The sequence below is a fragment of the Stigmatopora nigra genome, chromosome 2, assembly GCF_051989575.1.
Source record: "Stigmatopora nigra isolate UIUO_SnigA chromosome 2, RoL_Snig_1.1, whole genome shotgun sequence".
NCBI classification, from domain to species: domain Eukaryota; kingdom Metazoa; phylum Chordata; class Actinopteri; order Syngnathiformes; family Syngnathidae; genus Stigmatopora; species Stigmatopora nigra.
This window is the reverse complement of record NC_135509.1, coordinates 7,434,736-7,456,547: the sequence shown is the minus strand read 5'-3', so window position 1 is coordinate 7,456,547 and position 21,812 is coordinate 7,434,736. Positions and strand designations below refer to the sequence as shown.

The following is a 21,812-nucleotide window of genomic DNA, read 5'->3' as shown; positions in this document are numbered from 1 at the left end:
AGTATGTGTGTGTTTATACAGACGTGTACATATACATGATATAGGACAATAATAATTCACTGCCGGTTCAAAAGGATTTCAGTTATAGAATTTATTTGTAGGAAAAAAAAGAAAAACATCCAATTTAATGAACAAAGTCAAGATTGAGTAGCGTTGCCATCTGCCGCTTTCTCGTCCTCATCCTTCTCAGTGCGTCCCAGGTGTTGCCAAAGAAGTTGCTGTCCTGGAAGCAAGCGCTCTCTTTTCGGGACTTTGGCCACCTCAGGCATGACCTCCGGCGTGACCTCTGCCGTGACCTTTGCCGTGACCTCCGGAATGTCACTCAAGCAGAAGGTATGGCGTGCAACCACCTCCGCTTTGGGCTGCAGCACGCGATAAAGCGTCTGGAGAGCGCGCACGTCCTCCAACGCGTCATGGGCCCCGTAGACCACGCCTATCAACTCCCTGACCAGGTACTCCTGCTTGAAGCTTTGCATTCCACAGCCTTCCAGGATCTCTCGGGCCAGCGGGAGAGTGTCCACCCAACCCCCGACGCAGGCCTCGAACTCCGCCCGCAGACCCGTCTCGTCCAGGGCTCGCCGCAGCGGCCGGCAGTCGAAGCGGCGGATGTTGTGGCCCGCCAGAAGAGGGCGATCGAACGCTCGCAGGAAGGCGATGAAGGACCGCAACACATCGCGGAGGGGTGACGTGGGGACGGGACGGTAGTGGTGGTAGAGCTTGCGTCGGCGCACGCGAGGGCCCGTCACCCTGGCCGCGCCCGCATCCATTCTGCGGCGGGGTACCGTGTAGAGGTTGACAAATCGGTTTCCGCTCACCGCCGCCAGCTGGACCAGCTCGCACGTGGCACCTGATGATCACGCGGACACTCGTATGAGGTCCGAGGCCGAAATTTTGCTTAGGTAAATTTCCTTCACGGCTATTGGCGAGAAAAAGCCTGATGGCCCGCTAGGCTTCTAAATAACTGGGTAGTATTGTAGTTTAACTCATCCAAAGCTGGAGATTTTTTTGTCCAAGACTCATTGTGTTACACAATTGTCATATAAAATTTTTTAGCAACTATTTGTATATCTAACTACCAATTTTGTATTTTTAATATTCATTTTACACAACGATGAATCTTTTTTTTTTTTACGTTTACAACAACACGAACATGAACGATAAGATTATTAACTTTAAAGGACTAAAAACAATATTTTTCATAGCATTTAATTTACGGGATTCTGTTTACGACAAAAGTAGAGTTCTTTTAGACGGTGGAACAAGAAAAAATAAAGTACAATGAACTTTTTCTCATCTTACCAAATCCAGTTGTTTCCAGATCGAAAAAGACAACCAGCTGCTGCTGATTGTCGTCTGACTCCGACGTCTCCATTGTTTTTAAACTTTCTCTCAAATACTTCAATGTTTAAAAGCTGAGCGGTAACGCTAAATAAATTACAAGCTGACTGATTATTTTGCCGTTATATTTAAACGAGCAGAGTAAGATGTGATGGGAAAAAACATTGTTGTAACCGAGCTACTTCGAAACTGGACTTCCCTCTCTCATTTAAACGAATAACGAAGAAGATACTTATTCTTCGGTCGTTCTGCCGCCAGATGTAAAAGCATGTGTGCTCTCTTTTGCCCCTAGCGGTGAATTTGTGAATTTACACAAGGCGTGTTTAAGGAAGGCCTTCAACGGGTAAAAATGTATTTTATTAAAATCTATTTGAGAATTCATTTTCAAAGCAAAGCAAAGAAATCGTATATGTCAGATAAAATATATTATATATCTTAAAAGCATTTAGTAATACATAAGCACAGAAAAATAATCATTCTTAGAAAAAAATATAGAAAATTAAATTGAACGATCAATATTTAAAAGAAAACATCACACAATTAAAAAGAAATCAAAAGTATGAAAAACAAAAAGAGGATACATGTAAAATTCATTAAAAACTAAAAATAGAATCAAGAAGATTTTTAAAATAAGAAAAAAATGATAATCTAGAACATTAAGTAAAAGTGCAATTTTAAGATAAAATAAACGAAAAAGGTGCACATTTTTGGGGGGAAAAATACAAATAGATATTATTTTCATCATTTCTATTTTTAAATATACCTGCATGTTTATCCAATGTGGTGACAAACTTACATGATTGGATGTCTAACATTGTCAGCAAGTATAAATACGATTGTAATTTTTCAGTTCAAATACCAACACAGAGTAGAAAAGGACTTTGAAGAAAGTGCACAAAGCAGAATAAAAATATAACTTTTCTCAAACCACCATATAAATCTTCCAAATATTTTTCTCTTCATGAATATACCTGACACTACATATTTTTTTACCTCCAAATTCACTAGTGTCATATTAAAAAATTCCCCAAAATAGAAAAATTCAACGATTTTAAGGCAATTTTAAAGGGCGGCTTATACGCGAGTAAATACGTCAGCTTGAATTTCAAACACATCCAAATTCTGACGATGATGATGAATTGTGTTGTAGTGAACAATGTCACTGAGAAACACATGATACTCTTAACAATGTAGAAAATGACATTCTACTCAGTATTTTTCTCTAAATTGATGTTGCCATTTTTCTTTGCTCATTAAAAGTCGCAAAAAAACCCACTAAAAATCCATAGCTAAAAACGATTTGAAAAAATTCAGTAAGCAGGCAAAAGCAATCGATCCTCGTCTCCTTTCCATCCTCACAGGTATCGACTAACTGTGTGAATACAGTGTTCCCTCGCTACTTCGCGGTTCAGCTACCGCGGACTCAGAGCTTCACAGATTTTTTTTTTGGAAAAAAAAATACAAATATTACATTGAAACCACATATTTTAGTTTTTTTTGGTTATAACATGAATTACACCCTCTCTACCCGTATTTAATATGGTGTACTGTATACAGAGGGTAAATTTTTAAAATAAAAAAATTAAATTAAAATTTAAAATAAAATTAAAAAAAATAAAATTAAAAAATTTGAATTTTTTTTTTTAAATTAAATTCAAATTAAGCATTTTTGAAGGGGAATCCCTACTTTGCGGAAATTCACTTATCGTGGGTGGTCCCGGTCCCCATTAACCGCGATAACCGAGGGAACACTGTACCTTAATTGTGTCAGGTGACTGGCGAGACCCAATGTTGACTCCCTGGACACCTAATGGGGGAAAACAAAAATGATAATGAGGATCGATTGCTTCTCCCTGGCTACCCGGTAGATGTCGTTTGAACCCACCTGATAGCCTCACGCTTAAAATCAACGGCTCGGCACTGAGCTCAAGGCACCCCACCAGGGGTTATTTCCAATTCTCAATTTGAAGAGCTCCTGAAGCACTTTGGCATCATCCAGCGCATTGTGAGCATCGTAACTCTTGCCTAGGAAGTGATTCACCAGGTTTTTCAGGGAGTAGCTAGGGAAATTGCAAAACAATCTCTTGCTGAGCAAGAATGTATCCAGGTAATTGGACACCACCCTGGCAAACTTTTCAGTGAGGTAGAATTCCTTCAGCGCTCTGTTGAGGACGGGGGCGTCAAAGCGTCTGGCGTTGTGGGCCGCCAGGTACACGGTGGTGCCTTGGAAGGAGGAGAGGAATTCCACAAAGGACTCCAAGGCTTGCTGGAGTGGGACGGTCGGCATGGACCACCCGTGGCGGAGAAGCCTGCCGTTCTCCACGGAGAAACCCGTCAGGCCGCTGGCTTCCTCTGTGATGGGGGAGCGTGGGACGCAGTAAGTGTTGAAGACTTGCGAGCCGCAGACGGCGGCCATTTGGATGATGTCGCATTTATTCGTGTCTGGTGGAAAAAGATTAGGTTCGTTTTTGGATAAGAAGCAACAAAAGATGGATGTAAAATGTTCGGAAAAATATAAAACGACGATTCAAGGACGTCGTGTCCACCCACACAGACAAAGTCTCAACAACGGTTGGCCTAGAACATGATAAGCACTTGGTAACTTTGTAACTAGCATCAAGGCTAACAAAAACAAAGCGTCATTCAGGGTCATGTGGTATCCTTGCATTTTTTTCAACTTTTGAACACCTTAAGTCAGGGGTATCAAACACTGGGTCTGCGGGCCGAATACAGCTTCATTTGAGATCAAGCGGGCCGGACCAGTAAACTCATTGCAAAATGACATAGAACTAACAATAAGCCCACTTTTTTCCACTAATTATTAGTCACTAATACTAATAATTAGTGCAAAGAATGAGTAAATTATCAAAATGTTTATTAAAAGAATTTTCCTTTTACATTATGAACGATATATTATGAACAAGAGAATAACATAAGACAAATAAATGTCAATTCATATCGTCTGCACATACTAAAACACTGCGCCCCTTAGCGGATAATACCATAACTACACATTTTAAAGAAAATTCATTTTTTTTTATACATGCAGCTTTCTTCCCCGGGCCATACCAAACCATCAGACGGGCCGGATCCGGCCCGCGGGACGTATGTTTGACACCCCTGCCTTAAGTTTTCATAAAGTCACTGTGTTACCTATTTAAATAAATACTAAAATCGTGGCTAACTTCAGCCCATAGTGGTATGTGAAACAATCCCAGGTTCAGTTGTATTTAACTTTTAATCCTAAAGTGAGGTTTTAAAAAAGATGGAACTGGCTTCTAATAAAGTTACAAATTTTGACTTTTTTCTCTGGCTCGGGTTGAATTTCAACACTAAAAATGGAGTTGTGAAAACAATGGCTTTTACTTGGATAAATGCCAAAGTTGTTCAGGGACATTTTGACTCCTAACAGGAAAGGAAAGTGGAACAAACGCACGAATGCTTCTTCATTGCTGGAATGAGTTTTTCATTAGAAGGAAACCAATTTGACACAGCAGAGAGCTTTTGACAAACATTTAAAAATTAAAAAAAAACATTTTTCTTTGACTCGCTCTTGGCTGCAGCCACAAAAACTCCAATCAGAAATACTAGTGAATAATAACAGCTATTTTTTTTCGAAATTTCAGGCATGATAACAGACACAAAAATGTTATTTATATTGTATCTCTTATATAACCTCACAAAATAAAATAAATCTGAATGTTGTAATATGGGCTTTAAAAAAGTTAGCTATAAAAAAACATTAAAAAAATACAAATAGGGAACAACCAGTGTAACTTATACTGTTATTTCCTAAATTCCGTGTTATTTGCCAATGACGTCGATTGACGTCCAATCTATTAGGAGTAAAATAAATAATACCAATTTGTCTCAATGTCAGTGAATTACATTTAAAAAAGTATCCTTCCATTTCAAATTGGCAAAAGTAGAAAAATGTACAAAAAAATGTGGATTTTGAAAGATCAGTGAAAATAAATGAGTGGGAATTTCCAGCATCGAATGAGTTAAATGGGAGGAAAAATAACAAATTTCAAAACAATACTGACAACAACATTAAAAGTCAGCAAGCCGAAAGTTGTCAAAGTATTTTTTCAAATGTCGCCTACCTAATCCGGTTGTCTCCAGATCGAAGAAAACTGTGGTGGAAGGCATCTGCAAAAAGATAGACAACACATAAGAAAGAGTGAGTTCATGATCATTCGGGAACATGGCGATTAAAGACAGGACGGTTAAATTTACCATGAAGCTTCTCGAGTCGACTGCCAACCTGATGTCAAAAGTGTCCGCTTTTATAGCATCCCCGGCCCGCTCAGCGTCATAAAGTAAACTCCACTTTCATTTCAGAGGAAGAGGAGTTTAAAGTCACTCGGTATTTTCCCTCTTTCCATTCGTGCTCCCCCGCCTTGTTTACCTCCGAAAAGGGCGACTTTTCTCCGCTATTCCTTTAGTTTCGCTTTCGTCGCAGTGCACGACGGGAAATGAAGTCCGGCACCTCTGTGGCGCAGCTGCCTTTAATCATGGGCGCGAGTAAATATCGAACAGGCGGAGGGGGGTTTGGCCGTAAATATTGTTTCATTCTGTATGAAAAAACTCATAATAAATGTATATGTCTTCTGAAATTCACGTCGCTTTTACCTAAAATAATGTGAAAATCAGGTTGGATGGAGAAAAGTAGCAGTTTTAGCCCTAAATATGTACGGTTTTACTTTAATCCTAAACTGTCAATTTTAATCTATAATTTCCCAATTTAAAAGTGTAATAACGTTCCCCAGTAAAGCCTTTTATTTTTTCTTCCAACCATAGACATGTTTGTATCATTAAAATAATAAGTCCTTTAAAAAAAAGTAACATAAATCGCACCATGTGGTGCAAACCAAAAACAATTTTCATTTTTTTTCTTTCCTGACTTCATAGCTTGATCGTACACAGGATAATATATCCTTCATAACAAATCTTTTGAAAGCAATAAACCGCAAAATATGTGGACATAAATAATACATACAGTACATACACTGTGTATAAAAGTGGAACAACAAAAAAACAAAAACAAAAAGACCCGAGAAAGCAGAATACGCCTTCCAGTGACACTTACATTCACTTTTTTTTCGCACATAATTCAACAAACGTGAACAAATAATATCATTTTTGTCCATTCGGCTCGTTTGCGTGTGTAAACCCAGGTGGGGAAAACTTGCTTAACACTGATTGTGTCGTACAGAGAGACAAATATTGCAGTTGTCGTCGTGACGGTGGTTATTTATACCCAGGCGCTTATAAACCACAACATTAACATCTGGATGCTACATGTTTTGGTATTAAAATGCTACAATTCTCCGAAAAATGGTGGACGGAAGCGCTGTTGTTGAGTTAAAAACAATGAGAAGAGAAGCAGAAAGTGTTGAATTTAAAAAGAGCTTCAGCTTTAATTGAAGAGCGTTCACAAAAGTACTGCGTTTACTAATGAGGGATGACGGTTGAAGGTTAATTGAATGCCACATGGCGGCCATCTTGGGTAGGTCAACCATGTTTGGGAATTAAATCTAAAAGAGTCCGTATTGCGCGATATTGGCGTGTTATTTCTAAGCAAAATATAGCGATGATGTTATTTTATCGCCGTGTCAGTACCGTTAAAACTGTGCAAAATGTTATAATCATGTTAAATATGTATTAAATACTTTTGAGCCACTGGAAATGTAAACTGGAATAATGACAAATTTTCTATAATAAAATAGAAGCGCTCTTCAATTTAAGATGAATATGTACTCTGATGAAATTTTAAATTTTAAAATGAGTCACTATCAAGTTTTTTAAAAAACAAAACCAACAAGCCTGTTGACTAAAAGAAACTTATCCTAATGTTAATTAAGATAACTTATCTTAATGATCATTAAGTTTCTATTAGTCAACAGGCTTGTTGGTTTTGGTTTTGTTTTTTGAAAAACTTGATAGTGACTCATTTAAAGGCCCACCCACACAATTTAAAATGTCATCAAAGAGTACATATGATATACATGGCAATCAATGAGAGCGCAAATGATTACGGCAAGATTTCCGATAAAGACAAAAAATTCAAGTGGGGATGTCATAACACTGATGTTTGTTTACACGAGTGAATCTGGATTGAACAGTTTGGAATTGGACACACTGGATTTCCTCTCTATGTACATGCAATTTTCACGGGACATCGTCAAAACAGCTGCTGGCTTGGCCAGGGAGACCCGATGATAGGGCGCCAGTTACTAGCAGAATTACCCTGGCATGGTCACATTTTAACCAATTTATGCGATGACATTAAAGCCATTAGAGAGGAGTAGGAGTATTTTTTTTAACTGTTTCCTGAGTTGGAGGATTGAAAGCGGTAAAATACCAAAATTACTGTTTCGTTAATGTAAAAAAATTTCATTTTTTTTAAGGGACTTTGATTTAGCCAATCAGTTAAGGACAATTTAAAGTCTTCTGTGAAGATATTGTTACTGTACCACATAATAAAGTAATCCCACCTCCATTGCGTGAGTTATGTTCCATAATAAAATACCCCATTTAAATCCAACTGCCCAAAATGCATTAACTCATGATATACAGTAAACCAATAAGCATGCCTATAAATGTACATTACAAAATGAACACGATTGAAAAAAACCCTCCTGTTTTTAGACAAATTCACATCGCGCCTGTGTCATCGCCGCCATCTAGTGGTGGGCGGTGGAATAAAATCTCAAAGAAATGACCGGCAAAATAATAGGGCTAACAAAACTGTACAATGTCATTTGTGGACGAGGGACCCGCAATAGAGGGGGATTACCCAGGACGTTTTTTGTTTTTTTTTCATTTTGAAAATGGAAGGATCGATTTTCGAATTAGCATTTACCTCGCGTACCATGGTTGGGGGTGCCGGTGTCAGCTGTGACGTGTCCTCTCGCACTCTCTTTAAAGGAAGTCAAATGGACGAGCATGCAGCATCTTGCTGGTGTGTAAACGTGGCAAGCAGACGTGGCTTAGTTTAGCTTAGCTTAGCATAGCATAGCTGGGCAGTTCAGTCGTTATGGCTACGAGCCGAAGAAGAAAAACGCTCGGGCGAAATGTACTCACACTTTCTTCTGGCTCAGCGCTCGCCGCCATCACATCCCCACCTGACTGAGTGGGGGGTGCGCGTCCGCCCCCCCCGGATACCGGCCTTAGCCCCGCCCACATACTCGGGAACACTTACTTCCAGCCCACGTCACACCATGAACTCGTTGCTACCGTACAGAACCAGCTGCTGCGGCGCCGAGCCGAACTCGGGTTCCCTTCGCCGCCCGCCCGACGGCTCCCGCGGCGAACTGCGGCTCAATCGTAGCCTTTGACCGGGGCGGCTCTTGCCGGGGCGGCGTTCGGGATCCGAGGCGTCGCCCGCTGCCGCCGCCGCCGTGGCCCCGCCCGGTCCGTAAGAGGCCAGCAGGGGGCCGGACGAGGACGAGCGAAAGCGGTATTGGGGGGAGGGCGGCCGGTCGGAGCAAGAGATGGCGGACGCCGAGTCGGAGGAGTCCACCGAGTCGGGATGGTGGCGCAAAGGTCGCCTGTTCTTGGGGTCCCATTTTCTGCAAGTCCAATGAGGCCATTCTGCGGACGACAGCCATTTAAAACAAGGGGGTCAACCTCATGTTTTTTTTTTTGTTGTGGGCCACTTCGCAGTTTCTATTTCATCCAACTACGCTGCCAAAATTAATCGATGCCAGATTGACAGATTTTCATTATTTTTGAAAGTTCAAATGAGTACAAATCCTCTGCAATTATTGATTTAAAAAGGGGAAACAGGAAATATTCCCTACACATCTCTACAAAATGATCTTTGAACTAAAAACACAGAAAAAAATGATTAAAAAATGTCAATGATTAATTTCCAAGGAGGAAAATTAGGAAATTTAAAATACATCTATACTCTTCATTTTAATTTGATCCTAAAACAGAAAGTCGGCACTCCTCATTGACTTTCTCGGGCCGCATAAAATGATGCGGCGGGCCAAATTTGGCCCGCGGGCCGCCACTTTGCCACCTGTGATTTAAGCGATTTAAAATAGGGTCGTCAAAAGAATGCATGCCATCATTTTGCATTCGGATACGATATCGGATTGAAAAAGTGCGAATTATAGCCCAGAAAATACGGCTAAAGGACTTTGCCTGCACAGGGTTTGATTGGGTGAGAGTTGGCCTCCGTATTATAGTTGCTTTTGCAAAAATGGGGGTGAGGGAAAACGTGGGAGTGTGTGGTTGAAGGAAAGGGAAAGAGAAAAAGAAGATTAAGAGGAAACGTAACCGAGAGGATGTGAGAATGGAAGAGAAAGGGGGAGGGGCAAAAAGACTAAGGACAAAATGAAAGTGGGAGATAGGTAGGTTTCGTTTTTCTTATGAAATACTCTGAAATGAGCACTTCTTTGCTAACGTAGCCTGCCATTAGCCTCAAGTTAGCTGAATTAGGCTCCGGCACCCCGCCACCAAATGGTGTTAAAAATGCCTACCAGGGGGCTCAGCTGTGGCGCCTTCCGTTTCCATGGTGATGTTCTCCGAGCTGTCCGCCGTGCCGATGGACGCTTCCGATTCCGGCGTCTCGTCGTCGGACGCTCGCGGCTCCAAGATGAGCATTTCGTACGTCAGTTCCTCCCTGAAAGCGTGACAAAACGTTAACTATGAAGCCAAATTGGTGTTTAAGACGTGAATGATTGTCAATGGCACGGAGGAATTTGAAGAACCTACTTTTCTTTTTGCAGATTCTCAATCTGCTCAGTGAGAATGCGTTCCTCCTGCTGCATGGCCGCCTGCTGCTGCTCGCTCAGCGTGGACTCGGTGGAATCCTCGCTGGCCGTTCCCGGGCTTTCGCCGTCCGCCACCGGGGGCGCCGCTCTGGGGCTGAGCGGCGGCGACGACGGCGGCGCGAGGGCGCCGCTTTGTCGGACGCGGCTTTTGCTCTGAAAGTTTGCAAAAACGAGAACGTTTTACCTTCTAAATTTGTGACAAATTCGTCTGTGCTTTTATTCAGCATATTTATACATTAAATTAATTAAAATAAAATATATATAATAATATGAAAATTGATTAAAACATGATGAACATCTGGATTAGCTCGGTTTAGAAAGCAATGGTAACATTTTTATGACAGGTTTGCTAATGCTAGCAAATGAGTACTATTGTTATGTAGAAGCTAGCTGTTAGCTGCTAGCTCTTCAGCCAAATCATAATCATCACATGGAAAAGTCAATTTACTCAAAAAAAAGGATTAAAACACACTCCAATTTAAGAATAAGCCTGATGTAGAAACACAATTGAGTCTTTCCAAATATACGTTGGACCTTCCAACATACATTTATGCTAATGACAACGTGCTAATGTTGTTAACTTCTGTCTGGCAGAATTATGCTGCATGTTAGCTAGTTTTCAGAAACAGAAATGAGTCAGTACGGCTATAAAACCACATGACTTCTACTTAACAGCTATTTAAGAAATGCCTATAGCACCAAACTTTTGGGAATTGCCTCCGAGCTGCTATTGCTATCAAAAGGAATGAACTACAGCAATCCCTCGAATATTGCGGTTAATGGAGACCACCCCTCTTATAACTACTTATTTTCCTTAAGTGCCGAATCCTATTAGCAAGAGTGGCCCGAGAAAGTAAATCATAAGTGCCGACTTTCTGTTTTATCAAATTAAAATGAAGAATATAGATGTACATCAAATTTCATGATTTTCCCCCTTTTAAATCAACATTGTCCTTTTTAATCCATTTTTTCTGTGTTTTCAGTTCAAAAATAATTTTGTAACATCTAAAAATATATTAAAAAAGGATCAAATAAACATTGTTTTAATCTATAAAAAACTGAATATTCAGGGCCTTTAATCCAGTTCTTTTAATCCATTTTTATAAAAAAAATAATCTAAATATTATATCTAAAATGGTCTGGCCCACATGAAATTGAGTTTACATTAAAGGGGCCCGCGAACCAGTTTGAAAGTGGATATTCACTCTTATAAACTAAAAAATATATAATAATAAAAAGAATAATTAATAGCAGAAAAAATTGCAAAGACTAATTTGCGATAATCGAGGGAAAACTAACAAAGCAATCAATACAAGCACTGGCTTTTAAAAAAATGATTTTCGGCAAAACGACACGAGTTCTAAATGACACTGAATAAAAAGACCGGCTTACCATGGAGCGCCTAACGTGCGTCAAACGGCTCTTGGCTTTGCTCTCGGCAAACTCCAGACTATTGATGTCCTTCAGGCGCGCTTTATACTTGCTCATCTGCTCGTTGATAATCAGCTCCACACACCTGAAAAACACCGACCATCAACTAACATTGATCAAAAAGACTCCAGTGGCTCATCCCTGTACTACATTAACTAATTTACACATGTAAAAAGTAAGAAAATTGAAGAACGTAGGACATACGCTGTGGTTTTGCTGATATCTTGGACACTCTGTAGAGGATCGATGGTGTCCGGACATCGTAGGACGCAAGGTGCGAAGACGATGGCTAACGCGTTCGCCGACATCCTGTTGGTGTCCTCTTGTAGCGCGATTCTGACGTCAAAAATGTATTTATTGCATATAAAGAAATAAATACAGGCACAATTTTCCGATAGGATCGCCATAATTGATCTCACCTGACCAGATGGAAGATGAGGCGTTCAAGTGTGCTCAGATGCGTACGACTTAACTGGTCGATGACGGAGTAGACGCCTCGGATGACCTCCCGCTTGTTGGGTTGACCTGAGGGTGAGTTAGGGGGGAAAAATTATTTAAAAGTCTGTTGTTAAAAAGCGACCGTGATCGACTTTCTTACCCATGGCTCTTAGAAACTCCTCGTAGAGTTCAAAGGTCATGAGCGGGCTGGGTAGGTCGCGGAGCCACTGCTTGAGAACGCTAGCGATGACGTGGATGTTGTAGTCGTCCAAGCTAACGCTGTTTACGTCTGGAAATGGCGTTTGTTTAGTAGGGATTCAAATAATGGTATGAAATATGACTTTAAATGATAGCAGGCTATATATTCTGGACATATATCCAAAATAAATAAAAAATAAATGTCTAAATAGGAGATGATGTCACATCCAGAAGGACCTGTTTGCTAACTAGCCTGCTAGCCACGAATCAACGTGGGCCAGACCATTTTAGATAAAATATTTAGATTTTTTTTTTTATAAATGGATTAAAAGAACTAGATTGAAAACCCTGAATATTCAGTTTTTTATAGATCTAAAACAATGTTTATTTTAGCTTTTTTAAATATATTTTATGATTAAAAAAAAGATTTTCGAACTAAAAACAGAAAAAATGGATTAAAAAATGACAATTATTGATTTAAAAGGGGGAACATCAGGAAATGTAATATACATTTATACTCTTCATTTTAATTTGATCCTAAAATAGAAAGTCGGCACTCATGATTGACTTTCCCGGGCCACACAAAATGATGCGGCGGGCCAGATTTGGCCCCCGGGCCGCCACTTTGACACGTGTCACCATTTGGTGGAGTATTTTTTGGGACACTCACCTGTGTCAAGCCCTTGACGCAGTTCCTTGATTTTATTGGTGGAGCCCGACTTCCGGTAGATGCCCTCGGTGTAGAGGCCGTGCATTTCGATAAAGTTGATGAGCTTCTCCACCAGTTGAGGCACGTTACGCTCCTCGCTGGTGAGCCTGGAGAGTTCAACGCCGTATTGACGAGACGACAGCTCCGGGTCGTACTTGCGGGAACAAAATAATAGGGGAGACCGTGTTTAGGACGCTCATTGGCTGTCGTTTTTGCCTAAAATACACAGAATTTCCTTTAAAAAAAGAAGCTTTCCCCATCACAAAAAGGAAAATAATATTTTGCGCTTCTCCAAATACGTCCCACAGTGACTTAATGTGGATTGGTCGGCGATGAATGTGATGAGAAGAGCCAGCGTCCAATCAGCAGTTCGATTTTTTTCTAATTTCATGTTTGAGACCAGTTTCAACAAATTTTCTAAATTTATTTGAGACATTTTTAGCCATACGTAGGAAAGGCTACTTTTATAAATAGATATTAATTCCACATACTTATACATTCCTCCAATGTTCAGGGATTTAAAAAAGCTTTTAGACAAATGGTCGCTTACCTTTTTACTGCATTTGGTAGCCATCTTGGAGCAGCATTTTCTGTGGCAGGCATAGCGACACACTGCAACAAAATAACTGATGTCAGTCTATGCGTTGAAAACTCTGATTGTTTTATGTTAAGATAAGTGCTAAAGAGTGCTAACGTTATAATGGGAGTGGCTGGAAAGTGTAATGACATTGAAGAAAGAGAATAAGTGGAGGATAAATGAGTTAGAGAGACACGCCATGCTAATGTTGCTAAGCTAGGCTTGATACTTTGGGGTTTTGCTCACATTTGCAGACGCAAGCTCGGTCCATCATCCAAATGAGGGAGGAGCAGTACTCGCAGTACGTGGGGATGCTGTACTGCGTGGATTTGAAGATGTGACCGTTGTGCTCTTCCACCTGCGCGAAAAAACACGGAAAAATGACATCAGGACGCCACTAATAAACATACACACAGATGCCAAATGCTAACAATCTTGTGTAGTTTACCATGCCAGTTTTGACCAAACTATTAAATACGCATCTTGTACCAAAACAAAGTCAAAAAAAAATTTTGCAGCAATTTACAAAAAATTGAGTTCAATTTTGGCCGTTTTAACTTAAAATACAAAACAAAAAAATCTGAAAAATCATCTTTCACCACTACAAAATCTTTTTTTTGACATTGACAGCTGTGCATACACATTTATATGTTGAACTTACAATGTCAGTTTCCTTCTTGCGAGACTTCTTACGCTCTCGTTTGGTAGCCTGCAATAAAACAAAAAAAAAACATTTTTTTGTAAAAGGTGAAGCAATCCATCAGTTTTTCATACATTTTGGGGATCAGCTACAAGTCCCTAAAACTCAATTTCTATGCCAAATAGTGCCTGGTGATGATTAGCCATATTAGCCTGCTAGCATTTGGTCGCAGACATTTGTGGTATTTACATATTGTTAGATTTTCACAGGCCCAAAATGTTATTTTTGTACAACTGTCTATCTCAGGGGTGGGCAAACTTTTGGGCCCGGGGGCCACATCGACATTAAAAATTTGACAGATGGGCTGGGTCAGCACAAGATACGATACATATAAAAAAGTGCATCCGTTAACAGTACATATGAAACATAAACAGAAAAAAAGGACTAAAGTGAGGATGTTTTTTTTTTTCCTTTTTCTTACTTACCCTCCCGATGGTGCCTTCCATTGGCTTGTATTCGGTCATGAACTCGTCCAGGAAGACCTTGAAAGTGTTGACCCACACTTTGACGGGTGACTCGCGCCAATCACGTTGCTCCAAGCGCATGCTTTTCTCCAGAATGTGCTCGAAAAGGGCGTACAGATCTTTGTAACGGATACTCTTGCCGTCGTCCATCTGGTGGTTCAAATCGAATGTGGGTAACAAACTCAAAATTGGAATTCATTTTAATGAGTGACAGCCAAAACTCACAGCCAGGGCAGTAGAGTATGAGTTGAAGATGTTGATGCGGAACTCCTTCAGGGCTTTCTTGAAGACCACGTCCACCATGGTGTCCTTTTTGCCGTTTTCGCTCTCCAGGTCGGCGATCTGCCGAATCATGTTTGATCATAAGCCGGACATTGGTTGGTTCGTGAGCCGCATTAACGTCAACTCGATTTCATGTGGGCCGGACCATTTTAGATTTAATATTTAGATTTTTTTGTCAGAAATGGATTAAAAAAACTGGATTAAAAACCCTGAATATTCAGTTTTTTATAAATCTAAAACAATGTTAATTTTAACTATATTTTTTAATATATTTTTATATTTTACAAAATGATTTTTGAACTAAAAACACAGAAGAAAAATGATTAAAAATTTAAAATTATCGATTTAAAAGGGGGAAAATCAGGAAATTTAATATACAACTATACTCTTCATTTTTATTTGATCCTAAAACAGAAAATTGGCACTCATCATTTACTTTCTCGGGCCACACAAAATGATGCAGCGGGCCAGATGTGGCCCCCGGGCTGCCACTTTGACACCTGTGGGCTTTAACAGTTGGTTTTTGAGTTCTCACCTTCTTCAAGAGGAAGTCATTCATGGTACGATAGTCGTGGGCCGAGCTGAGGATATGCAGTGCATCATTCTGCCACTGGGCGGGTTCCAGAGCCACACTGCTGATCTTGACGCTGCGCCGTCGCTTCATCTTGGGAGAAGGTTCTTTGTTCTCCTTGCTGTCGCGCACTGGTGGGCTTGTGGCCTCCAGATCGGGACTGCCAGGAGGGGATGGGCGCTCTGACAAACGTGGGAAAAACAACCCCTGAATGTCCATCTAAACGGCCTCATATTTGCTCGTGGCACATCTATGACCTTTGACCTACGTGACCCCAAAATAGAACCACCTCTTCCATTTCATATTGTGCATAATAATCCCTTTATTCTTTATCCAGTCTTGGCAAAATTAAATCACAAAACTCTGACATACAGGAGTGTATGATGATATAAAACCAAGATTTACCAGGTGCCTCGGTAACAGAGTTGTTCCTGCTGGACAGCTTTTCCCTGGAGACTTTCTTTCCACTGTGTTTACTCTTACTCCAGAATCGCATCTTCCCTCTCACCCGGCTATAAAAAAAATCAAAAACAGGAATAAAGTCAAGTTTTAAAAACTCCTCAGGGCCTTAAAATGAAGCTTTTGTCAACCCTACCAACAACCACAATGATATTTTCATCTCTGTTCACCCATAAAAAAGCCAAAGGCTATTTTTACTTTAATAACATGGTAATGAAAAAAAAATCTGGATAAATACAATGTAAAATAGTCCTTACATGAATGTTTTTATATAAAAAGCTAGCAAAAACATGATAATACTTGTTAAGAAGTACCTTCCATCTTGACTCGAAGTCTTTCTCAGCACCTCCACTTTGCCCAGATCCCCCGACGACATGGTTTTATGGATCTTCTTGGGATCTCCCTGGGAATCCTGTAGAGATTCACAAAACCCAACGAGAGTGACTGACAGAGCAGAATAAAGATGAATTCATCCATTGGCTGACTGTCTTTTTTTCCCGAGACTGCAGAAATCCATGAAGAAAGAGTTTTTTTTCCACGATGGAACCCAAAATGCAACCTTCCGCTATGACTGTCTTACACGACTCCTAAAAAGTTTGGGATATGCAAGTGTAATGCTTCACAATATGGAAAATAAAGATCACGTTAAGGACCGTTTCATTTTAAATCATGATACATATCGACATCCTACGTTAAAGATGAATATTGAATGTATCAAGTAGTGCTGCAACCTAAAACCGTCCAGTATAAAGAGAAGCAGCACGCTAGCAGCGTACAAATGCTAATTGGCCTTTGCGCAAACTCCCCCAAAAAGACCCCTGCAGGCTAGATCGGACTCCCCCTATTGGGGGAGGAGGGGGTGTTTGATACCACTGCTTTATAAGGTCACTAAAAATTGATTCACTTGATTAACTAAAAAGTTTTTTGGGAGTAAATAAAAGAAAATAGGATTAAAAAATGATATATTTTTGAGGATATCGCAAGGGACCGTGGTCAAATTTCACCAGAAAAATGAAGATCCCAAACTTTTCAGTCAGTCATGTTAAAACTCTATTCATGCTTTGCTGAACGTCCATTAGTAAAATAAGAAAGAAGAAGGATCGGCGGATTGAAGGATGTTTTGCTCGGGTTCGAGCGTCATTAGTCGAAAGTTTGGAACCATTCCGGCATGCACAAAGCGGTTCTAAATTCGAATCTCCACGTCCCCGTGGTAGCGAGAACATTTCCAAGCAGAGAGAAACGTGTCGACTTGCTGACGGCGGGCAGAAGTTGCCCTGTTAAAAGGCTCCTCCTCTCCGACGAGATGGCGGAAGTGGCGGGGGAGAAACGGAGGAGGCCGGCTTCCGGGAGGTCAGGTGATTTACCATCTCCGAGTCACTGTGACGGTCGGCCCCGGGTTGGGCGCGCGGGGGGCACAGGGTAGGGGGCAGCGTGCGGGAGTGAGCTAGGACGTAGTATTCGTCGTCGTCGTCCGACTGCGTGGCTCCCTCCGAGTTACAGCGCGTGAGGAAGTCGGAGCGCGTCCGGGACATGCGCGCTTTCTTTTTGGGGATTGGTCGCCCCACCTGCTGCCGGGCGGGCGATCACAGCTGCTCATTTACACAATACTGAAAGATCTTCTTTTTGTTTTGCTAAAGGGCGTTTAAAACAATTCCTAAGGAGTTTTTTTCTTGTAAAATGGGTAACAAAATATCATGTTCAGTATGAAACAGAGTGGTTCGGTGGACGTATCCTGTACTGCAGTTGGTTATTGGATATTTTACAGCAAGTACTGTAGAAATGTGTACTAATGTCTCTTGAATTTGGCAGTTTTTGTGGCAGTGAAACATGTTGACATGTGAGCCAAATATCTTGGCTATTAGCATTAGGCGTGAGGCTAAAGCTAAATTGCTATTATCATTAGAAGTGAGGCTAAGGCTAAGTTGGCTATTAGCATTAGGAGTGAAGCTTAGGCTAAGTTGGCTATTAGCATTGGGAGTGAGGCTAAAACTAAGTTGGGTATTCGCATTAGAAGTAAGGCTTAGGCTAAGTTGGCAATTAGCATTAGAAGTGAGACTAAGGCTAAGTGGGCCATTAGCATTGGAAGTGTGGCTAAGGCTAAGTTGGCTATTAGCACCTAGAGTGAGGCTAAATTGGCTATTAGCATTAGGAATGAGGCTAAGGCTAAATTGGCTACTAGCATTGGGAGTGAAGCTAAGTCTAAATTGGCTACTAATTGAAATTTAAACTTAATTGAACTCCTTTAGTCATGTTCCCAATATAAACTTGATAGATACTCAAAATAAGTTCCTTAAGATAAGTTAAGAATCTGAGAACCATCACCAGTATACGCAAATGCAGTGTGTGGAATGTTTGGATGAGTTTGTCTGTACCTCTCTGGTTCTGGAATCATCTCTGAACATGGAGAAGGACCTTTCTTGGTTAACCAAATCCTTGTCAGACCTGTAAAAAAATGTTTATGGGATTAAATCCAAATTGAGATTAAGCACGCGATAATATGGTTTGACGCCCCCGGTGCTTTGAACTTACTTGGAAAAAGGCAGCTTGCGCCTCGGCGGCGAGAAGATCGCGTTGGGTGGCTTTTCCGTCATGTTGACGATCACAGTCTGGGCGGAGCTCTTCTTCTGGGCTTTGGGTGGTTTAGTGTCAAGGACAGGGCTGGGAGCGGCCATTTTGTCCTCCTGCAGAGTTTGGTGAACCAGGAGAACACCAGTTTTGGCCTCCAGGGTGATCTTAATGTCCATTTCCGAAGAGCAAAGAGAAGGAAGTTCCGGAGTCGATTTCTCTTCCTCGGAGGTCGTTCGTGGGATCCCTTCATTTGGTGGTTCCACCGTGGGCTCCATCTCTAGACCTGGTACGTGGTCTTGCTGGGAATTTGCTGATCTTTCTGGAGATTGAGCTAATGGGAGACCTTGTTCTAGAGGACTTTCCTTCTGCATGCTGATTAAGACCACGACAGGCTTTCGAGAAGGGCTTTGGCATTTGGGCTCTCGCACGGGACTTGGGTCTGAAGCGATGTAAAATGTGGCCCTTGAAATGTCAGTCCTCAAAGGAGACTCGGCCCCAGGTTTTTCGTTGTGGTTGGAATCTCTTGGAGGATCCTGGATTGTACGTTCCAGAGGAGTCGTGGATTGTGACCCCAAACCTTCGGGACCGTTCGTCTCCATGTCCTCCACCGCAAGTATTTCAAAGTTGTCCCTAGACTGGACGGGTGATGGTTTGCGAGGGTCCTCCGATGGACAGGGGTTGATTTCTGGTCTGGTTTCTCCTGCAGGTGGCGCACTGATGCTCCCACTGCGAACCTTAAGAAGCTCCAAACTGAACTGAGCTTGTTCCAGTTCTCTCATCCGCCTGCTTTGCCGCTTAGATCTGGTTTTGTGGCTTGCCTCGTCGGCGCTGCGACTTCTGTCCGAGTCTCTCTCGGAGAGCGTTGAGTCTTCTGGGGGTTCTTCGGTGAGGACGCCGTCCTGTTCCGACGAGGGGACGTCTTCATTGGGTTCTTGGACGATGGACGTCTGCTTGAGCTCTTGAAACCTGAAAATTTGAAAAAATACAGATTAAATCTGGCTTCTATTGACTCATTGTAAACTTAGGTTCAAACTTTAATGCTGGAGAGAACATTTTAGTAAGCTGTGCAAGCCAAATTGTATTGACTAGTTCTGGAAATAGCCTGTCTGAAAAAAATGCCGTTCTAGAGCAGTACCACTACTGTGACCTTGACTACAGTTTCTGTGAATGATGAGTCGGCAAAATGTGAGATGACAGGAAGAACAGATGCTTTTTTATGCCTGTGTTCTTGAAATGTCAGGAACGCAATTAATCACACATTGTCTATGGAGACTACTGTATGATTTAAGGGCTGACTTGGAGTCAGTCTCAAAAAAGGGGGCGTGGTGTTCTATTCCTGTCAAAAGATTTCAGAGCTGAATTTGACATATTTCATAGCTGTCAATTGCTCCACTTATTCATGTTTGCAACTCCCCTTATTAAGTGATAAAAAATTTAAAAACATTTCCAATTTGGATGACTTTTTGACGCGCTATATTAGCATTTTCGTCTGCTACCAGTAACCAAGATAATCTAGATTAGAGTTAAAACGAGATCAGTTTTATAAAAAAAACATACTTTAAAAAAAACCCTTACAAAAGTTACAACGTACACAATTTGAAATGATAAAAACACTTAGAAAAAAATAATAAAAACATAACATGACAGCTATGCTATTGCATGAACTATATTGCAAATACATGCAATATATGCAACAACAAAAAAATCCAAATTTTAGTACACAGTCATAATTGAAGTACTCCCTACATAGGAAACAATGTGTCCCTTCAACGTAGGCCCCATTTTTTTCCCGATTTAAGTAAACACGGCGCACAAACTGCCAATTTTCCATACCTCTGCCGAGCCAGGAATCCCCTTCCCCTAGCTTGCAGCTGCACCACGACGGCGTACGTCTCACAGTAGCGTCTCCTCTGTACGAATCCCCTCCAGGCCGTCTGCACCGCCACGGCCGCCGCTTCCCTCCGACGTCCGCGGACCCTCCAGCTTCTCTGGATGGCCACCGCCGACTGGCGCCAGCGTAGGAACGTCCGGCGCTGCCTGCAGCACCTCCAGGCCGTTTGAATGCAAACGACCGCTCGTTCCCGCATTTCCAGATGCGAGGCGGATTCTCGGAGGAGGCGTTTACGCCACCATCGCTGCGGAAAGGATGGAGAAAATGAGACGGAAGGCTAACATGGCTAACAAGAAAATGTTTACCTGGATGACAAGTGCGCCCAGTCTCATTCTGACAAAGTTTTTCCTTTCCAGGACCGCCCGGAAGCGTTGTTGCAGCGTGACAATGCGGCGTAGAACTTCCCGGTGGAGGAGCGTCTGGAGACGTTGGCGCTCGGTCTCGCGTAGGAACACCTAAGAATTTGGAAAATTGGATTTTAATCGTATCGAGGGAAAAGGATGCAAAATGGAGTTTGAGGGGCTTAGTTACCGTTGTGTTGCCCACTTGGTAGCCGGCAGGCATCGAGTGGACCTGTCGGAAGAACTCTCGGATACCCGATTTTGTCGCGTTGGTGCCTCGAGGTAGCAGCACATGGAAGTGACGAACAAAATCCTGAGGAAGAAAAAAAATGTTTAAAAAACTATGCTTCAGTCTGAGCATGTGAGGTGCACTGTCACCAGTTTGTACACACTAATTCAATATTAGAATAGTGTAAACGAGTATTCAAAACACAAATGGTCTTAACTTACACACCCCATAACTATTGAAATTGCAAAATAAAAATCATTAAATCATAAAAAAATGTAACGTTTGCCTCTGCATAGTTGAAACTGATGACATAATAGAGTAGTCATGTGTGTACGTATATATATATGTATATGTATAAATATGTACGTATATATAAATGTATATATATATTTTATTTATTTATTTTTTTAACCAAGAACATATTATTTTACGTATATTTATTTATGTGTTTTGTATATTTATTTACTTATTTATGACCTATACATTTATGTCTAAAATGTATTTTCCGGTGTCTGTATTCTCAGCCTCTTGCTACTGTGATAACAAAATTTCCCGAATACGGGATGAATAAAGTTATCTAATCTAATCTAATCTAAGACTTGTTGTCTTTATCGTACGACCTGTCAAAATAGAAAATTGAAAGGTGAAGAAGAGGAGACTGAATTTTACCTGAAAAGTGTACTTGATGCTGTAACCCGACTGGCGGATACGGACCGTTTCTAACATGCCCGTGTAGCGCAGCTGGCGGAGCACTAAGCTGTCGTTAAAACGTAAAGGTAGCTAAAAAAAAAGAAGATAGAAATTATGTCTTAATTTGACTTGAAGAG

The 21,812-nt window shown here is 41.2% G+C and overlaps 3 protein-coding genes across 3 annotated transcripts in view; all 3 read right to left on the bottom strand.

The window, feature by feature from the left end:
* Positions 1 to 76: 76 nt before the first annotated feature.
* plex9.2 (PML-like exon 9.2) lies at positions 77 to 1,569 on the bottom strand. The gene is made up of 2 exons (XM_077736465.1): positions 1,300 to 1,569; positions 77 to 847 (listed from the first exon to the last, which is right to left on the bottom strand). Exons 1-2 carry the CDS (start codon positions 1,370 to 1,372, stop codon positions 138 to 140), a joined length of 783 nt encoding a protein of 260 aa, XP_077592591.1. The 5' UTR covers positions 1,373 to 1,569; the 3' UTR covers positions 77 to 137.
* Positions 1,570 to 1,673: 104 nt separating this feature from the next.
* Positions 1,674 to 5,796, bottom strand: LOC144209911 (DNA polymerase III subunit epsilon-like). Its single transcript, XM_077736474.1, has 4 exons — positions 5,578 to 5,796; positions 5,445 to 5,490; positions 3,224 to 3,780; positions 1,674 to 3,145 (listed from the first exon to the last, which is right to left on the bottom strand). The coding sequence occupies exons 1-3, from the start codon at positions 5,578 to 5,580 to the stop codon at positions 3,245 to 3,247; spliced, it is 585 nt and encodes a 194-aa protein (XP_077592600.1). The 5' UTR covers positions 5,581 to 5,796; the 3' UTR covers positions 1,674 to 3,145; positions 3,224 to 3,244.
* Positions 5,797 to 6,102: 306 nt separating this feature from the next.
* LOC144209919 (unconventional myosin-IXAb-like) overlaps positions 6,103 to 21,812 on the bottom strand; it is a 59,808-nt gene continuing 44,098 nt past the window's right edge. The window contains exons 21-43 of the mRNA XM_077736481.1: positions 21,655 to 21,765; positions 20,947 to 21,069; positions 20,721 to 20,870; positions 20,358 to 20,659; positions 18,486 to 19,490; positions 18,329 to 18,398; positions 17,321 to 17,524; positions 16,271 to 16,368; positions 15,919 to 16,009; positions 15,462 to 15,704; positions 14,870 to 14,986; positions 14,606 to 14,794; positions 14,142 to 14,189; positions 13,727 to 13,838; positions 13,454 to 13,515; positions 12,865 to 13,057; positions 12,157 to 12,285; positions 11,978 to 12,083; positions 11,763 to 11,894; positions 11,520 to 11,643; positions 10,069 to 10,280; positions 9,834 to 9,976; positions 6,103 to 8,937 (exon numbers count right to left, since the gene is read on the bottom strand). Coding sequence (XP_077592607.1) covers positions 8,558 to 8,937; positions 9,834 to 9,976; positions 10,069 to 10,280; positions 11,520 to 11,643; positions 11,763 to 11,894; positions 11,978 to 12,083; positions 12,157 to 12,285; positions 12,865 to 13,057; positions 13,454 to 13,515; positions 13,727 to 13,838; positions 14,142 to 14,189; positions 14,606 to 14,794; positions 14,870 to 14,986; positions 15,462 to 15,704; positions 15,919 to 16,009; positions 16,271 to 16,368; positions 17,321 to 17,524; positions 18,329 to 18,398; positions 18,486 to 19,490; positions 20,358 to 20,659; positions 20,721 to 20,870; positions 20,947 to 21,069; positions 21,655 to 21,765 — 4,344 coding nt within the window. The 3' untranslated portion in view covers positions 6,103 to 8,557. The remainder of the gene's footprint in view (positions 8,938 to 9,833; positions 9,977 to 10,068; positions 10,281 to 11,519; positions 11,644 to 11,762; positions 11,895 to 11,977; positions 12,084 to 12,156; positions 12,286 to 12,864; positions 13,058 to 13,453; positions 13,516 to 13,726; positions 13,839 to 14,141; positions 14,190 to 14,605; positions 14,795 to 14,869; positions 14,987 to 15,461; positions 15,705 to 15,918; positions 16,010 to 16,270; positions 16,369 to 17,320; positions 17,525 to 18,328; positions 18,399 to 18,485; positions 19,491 to 20,357; positions 20,660 to 20,720; positions 20,871 to 20,946; positions 21,070 to 21,654; positions 21,766 to 21,812) is intronic.